Consider the following 16717-nt stretch of genomic DNA (forward strand, 5'->3'; position numbering starts at 1 on the left):
AAAAAAAATCTGATCAAAATTACAGTGCATATCTATGTAAAACTAGAGGTAGAATAGAGAAAGAAAAAAGTTAAAGACTAGATATGTTTTCATGTTTTCTCTATTGAGTCAGAAGAGCATGATTCTGTTGAAGTTCTGTAGCAAATAGTTGAAGTATATTCTGAATTATTGGTAGTTTTCTTCAAGAATGTGCAGAAGATACGCTAGCTCCTATGGACCAGGAAAAATAAAAACATTGACTAATGTTTTCTTTCTTACTGTGCCTGTACTCTAACTGGAGGAGACACTGGAAAAGAAGTATCCTGTAGGCATCTTGCTCCTGATGTCTTCACTAGGGAGTGGGGTGAACAAAAACTGATTGTTTGGATTTGTCAAGAAACAGTGTCAAAACTGCTTGAGAGTGGTTTTCAAAAAATTATTGTTTGAGTATTCTCTCTTGGTGCTGGAGATCTCAAATACATGTCAATCATACACATTTTTCATCCTTTCATCTGTATATGTTGGCTGAAATGGTTTCTTGGTTGAAGAAAAAGAATTGAAAGGAAACAGGATTGTGGTACAACCTACCTTTTTCCTTGCTAGGGAGAGAACAAGGATTAGAGGATTGAATGGATATTGCTAAGCAACAATTTCAACTTGCAAGTAGTAATGTGTGGTCAAAACACATCAATAAAACTACTGCAATGTAATGTTTTTGTGCTAAAGTTTGGCTTACTAATGGAAAAACAGGATTTAAGTTAAGGTTGATATTTAAAAAATTTCCACTAGATGTCAGCATATAGCAAAAAAAACACACCAACCAACCAACCAAAAAAACCCACAAAAAACAGTCAGGCAAGGATATACATGTATACATAAATTATATTTATATCAAATATAAAAAAATATATAATGACTTCCATGCTTTGATTCCTCTTTTATTTTAAAGATAACACTTTGATGCAGAGATCATGTGTGTCATGGTGTACTGTATTTACAAAACTCTACTTGGTTTAGATTTACTTTTCTCCTCTAATCTGATTTTGCCTTGAATTTTCTGTTACATGCTTGTGCTTTACTTTTTGGTTTTTATTTACTTTTTTTTTTTAAATGTCTGTCAATGACTTCCAGACCTGATAGTTGCCCTGATTGATACTGAAATGAAATGCAATTCATATATTTTGCATTTAGAGCTTTAATTTGTTAAAGAACTATTTTAAATAAATTATATAAAGGAGACATTTAATTATAGTTTTTAATAAAGCTGTGAGATCAAACACAAGTTTTGGGTACAAAATCATTAATAACAAATTTGTCCCAGCTGCTCAGGCACAAAACCCCTCTAACATACTCATAGCAGACATGTAAATTAGGGATTAATTAAATGGCCTTAAATTCATCTCCTGTGTTCTGTGTAAAAAAATTATACTCGCAGTCCATTAAACTTAATTAATACAGGATGTGGGTTGTTTTTTAATTGAAAAGCGTTTTTGTCATATGAGGTATATATGGTTCTTTTCAATGTGAGTTCTTTTCTTTATGTGCTAAGTTTATAGATTGTAGGTTAATACTCTTATATTTTTTGTTGGTATAAGCTTGTACCATGACTTTTTTTTTTTTTTTTCTTTTTTTGAGTAATTGAAACAACTCATGCATGCCTGGGATCTTTGAATACTCTCTTTTCCTAGACTGTACCCTTGACCTAAGCCTCTTGGAAGTCAAATAACTCATGTAGAGGGAGAGACACCAGCTGTGAAAATCTGGGTACTTTATTCCCATTTAAAACTCAAGGTGACTAAGCACATGGTGTCTGTGGAGGCTTTGAACATAATAACCTATTTTCTACTATGCAATTACTTGTCATGTATGTGTGGTACGTAGATTCACTAGTTGCTAAAAACACATGCATATAAAATAACATCATAATTTTTTTCTGTTACATGTTACTCATGAGACACAATTTACACTTTTATTTCTTGAAGAAGGTAGTGATTTTATAATTTATCCAAGTAAATTTTGGAAACTTTCTTGTGTGAAATTTTATAGCATGATATGCATGAAACTAGGTTTTCTCTAAATACATTTTAAATTTTACTAAAGACTTTCTTTGCAGATCCATTCCATGTTAAAGAAGATGAAATATGTACTTCAGTATTTCACACACAAATTAATCCAGCAGATTATGACTGCCATAAAACCCAACATAATAAAGGTGAGCTTTATTATCTGGTAAAACATCAAGTACAATGACTGGGTAATGAAGACTAGATTTTTGTAGTTAGGCCAAACCATCAGAAAATTCAAGATTTTTTAGTGGAACGGCAATAATTTTATTTTATTTTTTCCCACAAATGATAAAATAGAGTTTTATTTGGGATTTAAACTAAGCATTTTACTCAAGATGCTGAGAAAATTTTTGTTCCCAAGTTATAATTTTTTTGTTGTTGTAGTAAATTGATAAGGTGTATAGCATTCATTGTATAATATGCCACTTTTTTTCTTGGAAATTTTTGAAAAACTTGTGATTGCTGTTAATCTAAGGTATGGTAATCATTCATACATTAGCTTATATTCAAGAAGTCATCTAGCAATGAAGAGTGATGTTGTATACAGTTTCAACTGTTGCGTAATTTCTCTGTTTTCAGGAGAAATTTTATGGATGTTGTGGCAATCCTAAATCTTCAGACAACTAATTTTATATTTTGTTATGCCGATTACTGTAGAGGCTGCAATACTGTCATTTATTAAGTACTTTCTGGCAAAAAATCAAGCATCTATACCGATTATTTTAGATATTAGTTGTTTTCCTGTGCTACTTAGAGGTATCAAATGCTGGTGGTAGTGTGAAGTGTCCAGTACTTCAAAATAAATAGAACTGTGCTTTTGAGCCTCTGTTCTTTCTCTATTTGAAATTCAAATATGTATGGTTGAGTAACTTCTCACATGTGTTGTGACATAAGAAGAATGACTTCAGCTGCCATTGCTGTCATCTGCAATTGTTTATTTTCTTGTCATGTCCCATTCTTTGTAAACAGAGTGCCCTTACTGGTGACTGGCTAAGATGACAAAGATTTTGTAAACAGGTGTTTCTCAAGGTTGGACCATTGATGGCAGCAGAATCTCTTCACTTTACAGAATATAAGCATGTTTTAACTGTTCTTATTCTTATATAATCCAATTCCTTGATAGATTTAAGAGTTTGCGTGGCAATGTTAAATGCAGTTTGGGTTGCCTTGAGTAAACGATTGTGTTCTTGACCATGTCCTACACCTAAGTCCATTAGGATGTACTTACAATTTGAAAGTCAGTCTGATCACTGAGAATATTATATAACTCTTCATCCGTGGAGTTACACTGAATTAATTTTATGTCTTTGGGGGTTTGTGTTCAGTCTACTCAGTCTGAAAAAAGTTATTTCCATGTAAACTGTAAAAGAGTGAGCTGCTAGAACCTGTGTTATGGCTTGTCTTCTATAATCCAGCATGCTAAATTGAGGTTATTTTTGTAGATGGAATAACACTCCGTTTTTCAATTTTATACTTTTCAGAGAAGTACTGTGCATACTTCTCAAGTAGTTTGTGGGACTAAGATATTGTATTTGCTTAGTCGTATTATTTAATATGATAAATACGTGGTGTTATTTGGTGTTCGTAAAAGAATTGTTTCCTTAAAAGTAGTACAAGTCTCTGAATAACTGAATTTGTGCCTATAATTATATGATGGATAGAAAAAAAAACCTTATGTGAGATGTTGTCAGAACATCATTTAATTATGATGTAGATTTAATTGTTACAAATAATGTATGTGGCTGTTTGTTTGAGTACAAGTCCATGTTGAGTTTTAGTTTTAAACCGAATTTGTTTTATAAGCAGTGTTGTAATAATATCAAATATATCATCTGTTCTTCAGCTGTTTTGTTTAAAAAAAAAAAAAAAAAAAAGTACTTGGTATGACTCCAAATCATTCTGTGGTTTCCCAAAAAATTACTGTCTGGTTTTGTACTGATGGTAAAACTGAAACAATGATAGGGTTCGAAGGAATGCTATGGCTTTTAAAGCAGCCGTGTTTAACATTTTTGAGGTCAGAAATCCAAAGGCATTTGAGCCTTCCCAGTATTGTATGATCTCAGATAATAAAAGCTTAAAAATGAGACTAGTCTTTCATGATAGTTATCTCTTTTAAATATAGCTATATAAGTTATACAGATAATGGAAACAGCATATCAAAATGTTGTCTATCCACTTTACAAGTTAGTTAAAAATTTTAGTGGACTTACTGTAATTACAGCTCTAACTGAATCAGAAAAGGAATTATCATAACTTAGCAACTTTTTCTCCTCAAATTTCAGATTATTCAAGTGAAATAGAAACAAATGAATTTCATCAAGCAGAAAAAACACAGAATAAAAGTAAAAACAATCAGGATTTCATTAAAAAGAATATTGAGGTAAGCATTAAACCAACAATCATTAATATGTTATTAAATGTTAACTGAAAAACAGTATAAAAACATTTCTGGAGACAGATGGATTTCTTTATCAGGGACATGAAAAGCTAATTAGGAGTAAATGAAAAAACATCTTACTACTAAAAATTGATGTTTATGGCAGAGTACTGTATAAAATGGTTCTCATCTTGGATGATCATGTTTCTCGGGTAGGCATAGTACTGCTTTTGCATACTTGCTGAAGAGTACTGGAAGTTGAATTGTTCTGTTTGTGCCTGAGCATGTAATAGAAGACATGTCAGAAAATGGAAGCCTTGACTTGCATGCCTTCTTTTCTATGTCTCTAATGATTTCTTTTAATCCAATGCCACCCCCTCCATCCATGTCTCTGTCAATGACTAGTATAAGATTATCAATTTATTACCTGTCAGAGTGATAATTTGTAATATGAAAATAAACAAATTTGGACGTTAATTTCACAGAGTTTAAAAATTGTATTTTGATACTCTTTGAGCTAATGGAATTCTAAAGGTTTTATTTTTCTTTTCATTTGCAAAATATTTCAGCTAGCAAAGGATTCAGGAAACCAGATAGCTATGCTTGAAGGAGAAAGGAAAAGGTTAAGTGAACTATTGAAAGATACAGAAGATGGAAGTGAATTGCAAGATCTTGAGGTATGTGAACTTTAATTTGTACTGTCCTTGTGTAAGCTTACTTGTTTTAGCTTACTGTAAATCTGAATTTGATTATTGTTTTAGTCTTATCATGAATAACCAACTGAGACAAGAGAGAAACTGAACAAGTCCAATTGGCTTTGTCTGCAATATCGATTTGTCCTTGGCTTCTTTGTTCACTTCACTAACAAGTGGAAGTGCACAGACCTCAAATAAGCAGCAGAAGTTTCAGGAAAAGTTAGACATGGATGGAATGAGCCTTAGAAGCACACAGAGACTACTTTTTATGCAGAAAATGTGAAGTTGCTGCATAAAGATGCTGAAAGGCCAGCATCTACTTCAAACGAACAAAAACCAACAACGAACAGCACTACAAAACTCAAGAGTTGTATCAGAACATGAATTTTAGGATGCAGCAGTTGGGGAAATAAATGATGAAGCTTGTGTCTGCATCTGGAAACATAACTGTGTGGCTTCCAACTCAGTCTGTCTGAAAAGTACACAAAGAAGCCAAAAGCCTACTTAAATATTGGACGTGTATATTTTAACATAATACTGTTAACAAGCAAGCTGTACACATCTATGTACTGCAGTGGATAGAACTGAAGTAAATAGAAATACTTTTCCTTATGGAGAGTAAAATAAATATGCGATTATGCCAGCCACCACTGCTTGAAGGAGGCTATGTGCCATAAAATGATTCCCAGTAATGTGAGCATGTCAAATAATCTCTTGATCTCCTAGATACGAGTAGACTGCCTTTATTCTTTACTCCTTTGAGGGAAAAATCATTGTGATAGAGTTGTTGGGAACATTTCTTATGTTACAAAAGTAATCATAAAGCTGCTAGGCTATGGGAATGTAAAATTTGATTTGAAAAATAAATCATAACATAAGCCTAGGGTATTTTTCAAATATATATGGTATTAAACTTTCTAAAGATAAGTGTTTTCATAGTATGATCATCCTTAAACTATGTAAGTTTGATAGAATACTTCAAGAAAATTCATTTTAATAAATAAGAAGAAATGCTGGGAAAATCCTTGCTTTGTTTTTTTTTTTGTTTTTTTTTTTTTTAAATCACATGACCTTTTAAATTTGTTTTACATTAAAATGTACAAGTCTATAGTAATGTTAAGAATTTTGTCACAGTATGTCAGTATACACTGAATCTCTACCTATGAAGAAAGATGTGAACTTTGTGTAGAGTGAACAAAATATGATCTAGGTCCAGTTTCTGTTTAACTTAGACAACAAAAATTATCTGGGCTAAATTTTTCAGTAGGATAACAAACAACTTGTATGTGAGACAAGCAGATGCATTGTATTTTTTTTTGTCTTTCCACGTTTTACTCTTAAGTTATTTTCTGATAAGATTGAGAGTCATCCAAGAGGTGCTGTACTTAATTGCTCTTTTCCAAAATGTGGCTAAAATACATTTTTATAAATTACAGTTTCAGGATATGGGGTAAAGTGAGCTCAGAATTTTCTTCATCAGAGTCCAAACGGCTTATGGATACAGAGCACTAGCCTTACCATGGTTTGTGGCATTAAACAAATCTTTAATTTACTTAACTTCAGTGTGACTTCTGGGTTGACACTTGTGTGGTCACTGGCCCAAAACACATTCCTCTTTCATCCAGAGAAACTAGTAAATATTCAGATTTTTAGCATTTTTGGAGCTCTGTGGAACAAATGTGAGCTGAGGAGTCCAAAATGTGAGCTGAGGAAGATCTAATGAAATGGATGATATAAATGCCCAGTATTTTAACAGTAACTCTTCTTTCACAGATTATAAGCTAGAGCAGAAATACAGAGAACTTAACCTTTGCTGATTATTGATATACAAAGGTGTAAAACTATCAGCCACATTCAGTGTTTCTATTAATGAGAAGAAAAACTTTAACTTCTATGAAGTTGCAGCAGTCTTCCTGTTGCTCTGACTTTTGTTCCATCACTAAACATAGAAAACTTACATACTTTTTTCTGGATGTGAACACCATGCTTGCAGAACTGACATATTTATCTGTGTAAGATACTCATCAGTTAATGATCAGTGATATTTGACTTAGCTGACATAGTTTAGCATTAAAAAATGAAGTATAAATGCATCTTTGGTTTAATGTTGATCTGTAGGTTATGAAAGTTGATTTTAATTTGAATTTATTGTTTATTAGAAGAACAAAGTTAAACCTCAGTGGATCATTATTTAATTCTTTTGTTGGTGCATTCTGGAGGAGATTCAAGGTCTTTATTAGATATGCTTGAAACAGGTTTGGCATTGTAATACCATGTAAAGGTCAAAATCTTCAATGGATGCAGTGCTTCATCCAGTCTTTGAACAGGAAGAAACTGTTGGGAATGGGTGCATTTTGGTTTGTCTTGGTTCTGGTTGGTTGTTTTTTCTCCTCTTGTTGGAAAGGTTGCTTGGTGTTTAATTACCCATACCATCCTCAGTTCTTTGAAAGAGATGGTCTTTTGTTTGATGAATGGCAGCATTTAAAAATCACAAACTTCACAGCTATTTTTTCCAAATAGCTGATACAGATTCTGACTAGCAATGTGTGCCTTTTCTTAAGTTCTTAAGCACCAGTTCTTAAGGCATCACGGCAGTGGAAAAGTGCAACATTTATGCAAAGTTTGTGTTTAGCACGTGGCACTATTATGTGGGCACATATTTATAGAGCTTGTACTCTTTATAGCAAATATTAAATAGGGCACTACAGAAGAAGTGTGTTGCTGTATGTTCTTGATACAATTCCTGTTCTTGTCAGTTGTAGTTTGAGTGTATTGGGTTTACGTGGCAAGGTTTCGCCAGTGGGGGGATGCAGGGGTGGCCTCTGTGAGAAGAGTCCAGCAGCTGCCTCATGTTAGATAAGGGCCAGCTCCAGCCGGCTCCAAAGGGCCCCGCTGCTGCCCAGAGCCGCGCCAATAAGCGATGTTGTTTGCGCCTCTGTGAGAGCAGATTTAAGAAAGGGGGGAAAAAAAACACAGCTGCTGCACAGCAGCAGCTGGGAGAATGAGGAGTGAGAACCAGCCCTGCAGACCCCCAGGTCAGTGCAGAAGGAGGGCAGGAGGTGCTCCAGGAATGGAGCAGAAGTTTCCCCTTTTCTCCCCCTTGTCCTTTGAGGAAGCGGAGTGAGAGAGTGGTTGTGGTGGAGCTTGGCTGCCCAGCTGGGTAAAACCACCACAGTGGGTTAGTCTAGTCACTACTAGACCAGCCCTTTAAAGAAAATAGCTCCTAAACCAACTGCCAAAATAGAATAAAAGAAAGGATAATACTTAGCTACTTGAAAACTGTCTAGCTTAGAGAAAGATTCTTTCTCTGCGACTTTTGAATTACATTACGGGTGACTCATTTCCCAAGGCTGCTTTATAACAAAGATCAAAGGAAGTTATCAGCTAATGAGTAATCTCCACAGCTCCAAGCTGGCATGGGTAACTGTCCAACTGGTGGCCACTTTCATGTTACTTTGTTCTGACTCTTAAAAAGTTGGTACAACTACATTGGCTAAAATATTTCAGCTTTTGGAGGTTGTCTGTCAAGGCAGAGCTGGGTATGCTGTATTAATTCTTCTGTATAGTGTAATGTGGATTAGATAACTTCATTTGACTCATATTACTACATATGTCAAGTATCTGAACAGAATAGTTCAGATGGATGTGACCTTCAAAGATAATCAAGTCCAACTAAGTAGTGCTTCTTACTTAAAAAAAAAATAATAAATGACTAATTAAAATATTTCAGGCTTATATAATTGTCAAAACTGCAGGGGTGTAAGTCGTTTCAGATGTTACATAGTAATAAGCCCTGACTGCTGTTATAAAAATATTGTTCTGAGTTAACACATAGGAAGCATTGACAGGACAGAAGCACGTTTTCCAAGACAAATGTTAAATCAGTGGCCATCTTGAAAATACAAAGGAGAACGTGTAAGTCTGCAGCTGACTTCTGTAGAGTCATTTCTGTGTGTTTACACTGGTAGGGGGTGGTTAACTTGATGCACATTTAGTACCACACTGGATATTTATCTTACGATAGTCATTGTCTCACCTGAACAGATGCTTCTGCATAGCTGGAAAACTTCTCCTAGAGATGTTTCTGGGTGGCTCTTCTGCTATCAGGTCATGTTTGGTCAGGCTTTCTAGATCTGTCATCATACTTGTATGAGAAAGCAATAGAGAAACTACTTTTGTTTCAGATAAACCAAAATAGAGGTAATTTATAGTAAGAGTTTGGGGTGTGTGTTTTTGTCTCCTTGAAACCAGCGTGCCTATGAGTAATGAGGATGGCCAAGCTTTCTCAGGCTTCCTGTCTTGCACTGGAACAGTAGATGTGTAGTGCATTCTGAAAAATAAAATGAAGTATATATATATATTTTAAGTCCACTTAAGTTGCTGCTTAATTTTATTTAAAAAATGAAAAATGCACGTCTCTTGTTGTTTGTTGCATATCTGCTTTTGGATGTGCTTGATACATGATTACTGGCAGAGTTCAGCTATACACTGAACTAGATGAGAACTTGCATTTTGTTCTTAAGTACAGTTTATTTGAAAAATAAATACACTTGATGTGTAACTGCCTTTAAAATCTGTTTCCTTTGGGAAAGAGGATTAAATATTTTCCTTATCTTTCAATAGGATGATGAATCTGTCTGGCTAGCACCAGGAGAAGGGTACACACCTGAACCGATGGAATTTCACCACCTAAATGAGATAGACATTAAGCTTCAAATACTGCTATCTGATGGCGATTTTTCTGCAATTTCGGGCTCTTACTCCAAATCTCCAAGCCAGATTTATCAGGTATATTAGAGAATAGACCTTTCAACAAGAAATTTCATATGTAGGTCACTGTTAGTGATATGTATATCACTGATAGGAATCTTTGGGGTCTCAGCCTTGGTTGTTTGAATTTTGTAGATAGAAGTCTGTTTTTTCCCATGTCCCAGTAATGTTGACCATGGTGTAATGTGAAAAATAACTATGTAAAATACCATTAATCCCTATTTTTGCACTTATTTGCATGCAAATTGCTTACTTTTGTAAAATTTACAGTTCATAGCCAGAATGGAGGCTCTGTAAGACTGTATATCGACAAAGCTATTTTCAGTTACCGATGGATTGAAGGAACATCTCTTTGAGGAGTTAAAATAACTTTTTTTTTTCTTGTTTTTCTTGTTTTTTTCTTTTTTTTCTTTATTTTTCTTTATTTATTTTTAGGCAACATTACATTTATAACAGCATTTTAATACTAGTTTTCTATTGGCTTGTTTCTGGATATCAAATTTTGTTTAAGTAGTTTGCTTCTCTTCAGTTCCAGAGGAGTTGCATTTCGCAGCTGATCATGTACCAACTGAGGTTTAATGTGTGAGACAGCGACTCCCTCTAGTGGTTAATCACAGAAGTTCAGTTACCCAGGTTAACTCAGGTTCGTGGACCTAAGGTTGAAATGATAGTTGGATTTTGTGTTCACTATTACAAGACATCAACATCAGCTTGAAGTTAATGATACTGTCTGTGATAATGAGTACTCTGTTTGGGAACGCTTTGTCCGAGTGATTGTTGCTGCTTCCTTTGCAGGACAAAGCTCGAAAGATTTGAATAGAAATTTGCATTTATGTATATACTAATTGAAAAGAGTAATACATTATCTTGTTGAATGGTATCAGACTTAACAGCCATAAAGAGATGGGTAATTCCATAAATTCATCCATAGTCAAAAGCAATTGCTTCAGCTTTGTTTTCCAGAGTATAAAAGGTTTTTAAGACACTGTGGTATTGGGAAATACAGGATTTGATTTGTCATTTTTTCTTCAGATAAACTACAATGTGCGAGTGATTTTAGTGAAAGTTACCACAGAATGGAACTATTTGTAGGTAACATAATAAATTTAGAGAAAGAGTTAAACATAATAAATATAAGTTGAAGTGCGTAGGAGGTTTTAGCTATTTAAAATTGGATTTAGAGAGGTGTTAATTGTATAAATCCAAAATTAATTTAAAGAAAAAAAGTTAAACTCTCCCACTCTTCAGCTGTCTAATTCCAGAGTTGTCTTGATTTCTGGATGCTTTTCCAGGTGACAGCAAATTTCCCTAGGCACATGCATTGCTGATTCTCTGCTTCTCCAGAGCTGTGGCTCTCTGTGGATGCTATAATTTCATTGTGATCCAGACATTAGGGAAGTCAGTGTTGAATTCTTCATGAAGCCTGATTTTGTAGGTACATTCTGATTTATCTGGCACTGTGACATGACCGGGCTTGTGTATACATGTATTTACATAGAATTTCAGCTGCTAACATTTTTGATGGTAGGTGGAGGAGAAAATAGCTCTGTCAACTTTCAGAAACCTGGCTGCTTACTGTGGAAGCTTTGTGCTGGATCTAGCCTTTAGTTCTGTGTTCTTGGTTGTAGTTATTTGTACCTTGATACAATCACTTCAGTTCATATGTAGAACAGTTACAGCAGGTCACGTTCTGAATTTGCTTACATGAATTCATTCTCAACACCTTTTGTTTTCAAATTTATTTACCAGTTGTTTTTTCAAAAAAATAGTAGCTAACATGCAGCTGTAGCTGAAAAATTATTGACTATTTTGAGTCTAGAGAGCTTCCTGAGAAAGGCCATACTTTTTACATGTTCTAAGCTCATTGCTGCTCATTTTTTTTATTATTATTATTTTATTTTTATTTTTAAGAATAGCCTTGTTATAAACTTGAAGTTCTCATGATTATTTTTAAAGAACTTTTTATTCTTAAAGCATCAGTTCTGGTATCAGAAAATAGGTGGGTCATTCAGTACAAAGAATTCTAATGTTTCTCTGTCTTTCGGATCAAAGGCAAATTAATCCACGATGCATCATACAATCTGTCAGACTGAGCTAAATATAAAAGTAATGTTTAGGGAATCACACTGGTTTAATACAGTATAAGGGGGCTTCCCAAATGAGACTAGGCTTCTGTTGTTTGTACTAGGTTAAGTTCTCAGTACATCTTAAAAAGGAATATTTTTAAAGTCCTGCAAAAATGAAACAAAAATAACTTCCCACAAACTTCATGGAAGACCTAACCAGGTAAAATTGCTATTGTATTCCAAAAAATTATAGATTAAGAAAAAAAAAAGTGTTCTCCAGATCCAGGTTGCTGCAGTCCTGACCTTTCTTTGTGCCAGTTTTAAATCTTGCTTTTTTCCATGTCCATCATCATGTTAACTCTCCCCTTGAGCATGGCATTTTTGTCTGGTCTTGAAGCCATTCACTACTAATCTCAGTGTGATCTAGATGGTTAAATTGTCTGGTTTGTATAAATTATTTTAAAGATGTAGTGATTTCTGTTTAGTTTCTATACTATTTATGTTTCCTCTAGCAGGACCTATATCGGGGTGTCTTCATCTTTGCTTTGGTCTCTTTCTGTACTCTTCAGACTTCATCAGTAGTTGTAGCTAGGACACCTCCTCCATGTAATTTCATCACAACTCTCACGTTGTGCTTAGGTTTGAAATGTCTTTGAGCTATCAAAGCGCACAGCATTTTGCTCAATGAAATCGTCTCCTGTTCTTCAGCTCCCTCTTTAGGCTATGACTGTTGCAACATTACATTTTGGATTTACTCTTTAGATTTAATGTATTTGCAGTTGTTCTATGACATACTTAATGTGCTTCTGGCTGCTTGAAAAATTTAAGTAGTTTGATTGGAGGAGAAAAAATGGATGTTCAAGTTTTCTTGTCTTATACTCTCAGATTTATTTTTGCTGTTGCTGGGAGGTTGGGGGGGTTAGTTGTTGTAGTGAACATATAGGGAGAATAATTTAGCTTACAATTTTTATACTTGTTTTGGAGAAGCTCTGCCTGCTAAATACAGGGCAGCCCCATAGTCAGTGATTTATTTTGCAGGGTGAATTGACAAATTTTTGTAGAAGGGCAAATGATACAGATAGGGTAAGGTGAGCTGACATTCTCAATGTGGCAGAGCAAGTTATTGTATTGTTCTGCATGCTCTCTCATTCTTCTTATATGCTTGGTCTTTGTGGCTGATTTCAAAACTAAAACAAAATAGAAGAAAACTTAAAATAGAAGAATTCTAAGAAGTGAATACATTGCTACATCTGCATATACATATATGCAAACATACTTTTACCACTGCTTTTCACACACAATCTTCACTGGGCATATGAAACTGCCAAACAATAAAAGTTATTTCAAGTTTTTCCAATGTTATAATAAGCTTATCAAAGAAACAGTCAGGCACTAAAGATGAGGAGATAAATGTTTTCTTCAAGATCTGATCCCTGTGTACTTTCCTAGGAATACTTTAGACTTTCCAGTTGCTTCCATGATGACAGCAGTACCGTGTAAGTGGAAAAGCCTGAAATCTTGAAAGAGTTGGGGAGCACTGGGATAGTTCAGTGAGAACTGATACACAGAGTGATTAAAGGTTAGAGATGCACTCCTAGTTCTGGCATTGCCTAATACTTGATTAAGGCTTTGATTTTCATCCTTAATTATCCATGTTTCTTGGTAGTGCTGGAGGCAAGGGGAGTTGATGAACAAAGTGGGAAGCATACACTTTTGTTGTTCTGCCATCTGGAAACCTATGTAAGTGCCTGAAGCAGGTTCAGAAACTCTACTTGAAAGCAATACTTGAGATAACAGTAACTGATGGCATGGAGGTTGGTCTAACTGCGGGAAAAATGAGATGCTATACCAGTGAATGGCATGTATATGTGCTGACAAGAGGAAGGGCAAGACATGGATGCTGGATCTGTGCAGCCCCTAGAAAGCAAGGTTCTGTTGTGATCACAGTTCTTTCATCTTGTTTTCCTCAGGTGTCCCGACTCTGGTTTCACGTTCACTTTCCTTTGCTTTCTCAATTTTACTCCGCATTGGTTCCTTTTATCAGTGAATCTTAAGCTTTTTGGTCCAGATAGTTTTATTTTTCAGATAGTAGTTTTCAGAACTCTCCCTAACATCCAAACAAATTTAACTCCCATGTTTTTTCCTTGTTTGGTTCTTTAACGTTTCTAATGCAGTAGAAACTCATTTTCTCTCTCTCTCTCTCTCTTTTTTTGATTGTTGTTGTTGTTTTTAATTCAGACTAGCTTGTCTGGTTTAGCTGATACTTTATATTTTTCTCCCCTGTTCTTCTACTCCTTTTCTAGTCCTGTTGCAACCTGCTCTAGGTACATGTATGTCCCAGGTATGGTGCTAGTATCTTCTAGAATGAGTTGGTTAACGAAACAGTTTTGATTAAATTTGTGAATGGCATCAGACTGGCAGATGTTGCAAAGTATTTACGATGGGTTATAGAAATGTTTTTAGAAAAGTAATAGCTTCAGAAAGGTTAGGTGCTACTTACTGCATGTAAGAAAGAAAACAAAACAAATAAACAATCTGAAATGGAGGTAACTGACTGACCAGTCCTACACAAAAACGGAGAAAGGATCTTAAGGAATTGAGTGATGCCTTTGCTGAAAGATGATATCGCTTTGTGATAAGCGAACATGAATGCCATAACAAGACAAAGGCAGTAAGAGTTCTGGTTTTCTGCCCCCCTTTTTAGGGCTAATTTCAAGTGTTTCATGACAAGTTTTTCAATTGTTGCTTCAGTTGATCACAGCAACTAAGTGAGGAAATAAGGTAGATATCAGTGCTGATTGTTACAGGACAGAAGTCTGATTTGGAAAGTGGATGCCTTTTCTTTTGAAGAAGAGGCATCACTCAGTGGCACCACTCCTCTAAAAGGCAATGCTGAAATTCTTTCTGACTTCTATGATATGTGGATTTCATCTGCTGTGGTTAAGTAGAGTATAATGCATTAGTGATGGGGAACATTGGAAAAATTGTTGGTGTATAAACATCTGCTTGGGTTTTGTTTAGAATTTTAGAAGTAATTAAAATGAAATTTACTTAGAGTTGCATATCTTAAAGATGTACATTCTTGTCTTTTGAAGAATTTCATTAGATATAACTTTCAAAGAGCAAACGCTTAATCACCACTGGCTCAATAGGAGAGAAGCTTCCTGCCACTTACAAATACATTGGCAGGATATAGGAACTATGCTCCAGCCCAGAAATCTTTAACAACTGGATTTAATTATTGTACAGTACCATAGCTGAGCTGCTAAAGAGAAGCATACAGATTTGTTTTTTGTGCAATCAGTCCAGCTGGATTCAGAATGCTTTTCCATGACTAATGTTCTATTTTACATGGAAATGTTTCTCATCAGAACTTAATTTCTCTCTGAAACATTTCTTTGTTTTGGTGCCAACTTAATTAAATATTTTTAAAATGCTTTTGTCTTACTCAATATTTTTGGGGAAGAACAAATTAAATTGAATATAATCCTGGAAGAAACAGGAAAACGGTAGGATGAAGAATGTAAAGTGCTAAGACTGAGTACAGTTACAGATGAGTACAGTTACCAATTTGAACAGCTGCAAAACTACCTGAAAATAAAGAGCAGTGGAGACTCTGATTAAGGAAGCAATAATATCTGTCTGCTTGATTATCTTATTAAGATAATTACTTTAATATTATTTATTACCTTAATGAATTCTTTCATACCCGTTTGGCTTCTTTTTATCATAAAAATAATTCAAATTTTCAATTATAGCACAAAACAGTTAACAGTTAACAGTTGAAAACTAAATGATTACTCAAAGGGATGGAAGATTCTGAAGACATGCTGATGTTTTCATTAATGAACTGTTATAGCCTATACTCTCTGCCTCTGCTTCATTAAAACGGATAATTTTGACAGATATCTCTACTTCAAGGCAAAGTTAGAAGCAGGTAAATAAACTGATCAGTCTATTTTATGGCTCAAGAAGATTGTAGGGCACCACTATCTTTCAGGAGGTGGCTTTTTGTTTTGGATTTGTTTTTAATTTTTAAAGTCTTGGAGCAAAGAAAATGCAAAACAATTTTAGCCACTTCAAATACTGGGTATCTCCACTTGTATTATGGTCATTACAGCTTTGACTGTCACTAAGTACTTACACCCTCCCTTGTGAGTAATAATTTTATTTTTTACCTCTTTTTTTTTTTTTTTAAATCATTTTTAATCACTAATGATGAAAAACATAAAATGTTTCAAAACAATTGAAACATGGACAACAAAATATTTTCTGTGATATAATACTTCCCTTCATGCAGATGTCTTGAGAAATATGTTATAAAATGAGTATGTGGAGAAAATTTGTCTTAACTTTGCTCATACAGTGTGAATTCTGATCAGTTACTGTTCAGGGATGAGATAAATGAGACTGTGAGAACCACTTCTGTGAAAGCAGAAGTTTAATCTCCGTAGTGGTCAGATATCAGCTGATGCGCTGAGACTACAGCTGGCAGGTATTCCCAAGAATACAAGGAAAGGAGTAGTTTATTAATGTTGAGTTTTATTCAACTATTTTCTGTATTTTCTTTTGTTCATTTGTTTTTTAAAATTCTGAACTCTAGAAAAAAAACACTAGGAAAATAGTGCAAGGCTTTCCAGCTTCATGTTTTCCACTACTTATTAGCATGACGGTTTATAGGCTAGGATTTGAAATTCATGTGACTTTTCTTCTCAGAGATTTATAGAAATTAACAGAAATCTAGGTTTGCAATCTTGGGGCTAA

General features: G+C 34.5%; 1 protein-coding gene across 1 annotated transcript in view; it reads left to right on the plus strand.

Annotated features, from left to right (window-relative positions):
• FSIP1 (fibrous sheath interacting protein 1) overlaps nucleotides 1-16717 on the plus strand; it is an 83132-nt gene that overhangs the window by 9349 nt on the left and 57066 nt on the right. The window contains exons 7-10 of the mRNA XM_072038396.1: nucleotides 2093-2191; nucleotides 4328-4425; nucleotides 4992-5099; nucleotides 9741-9905. Of these exons, the coding sequence (XP_071894497.1) occupies nucleotides 2093-2191; nucleotides 4328-4425; nucleotides 4992-5099; nucleotides 9741-9905 (470 nt within the window). The remainder of the gene's footprint in view (nucleotides 1-2092; nucleotides 2192-4327; nucleotides 4426-4991; nucleotides 5100-9740; nucleotides 9906-16717) is intronic.

This window comes from Anas platyrhynchos, chromosome 5, assembly GCF_047663525.1.
Source record: "Anas platyrhynchos isolate ZD024472 breed Pekin duck chromosome 5, IASCAAS_PekinDuck_T2T, whole genome shotgun sequence".
Classification (NCBI taxonomy): Eukaryota; Metazoa; Chordata; class Aves; order Anseriformes; family Anatidae; genus Anas; species Anas platyrhynchos.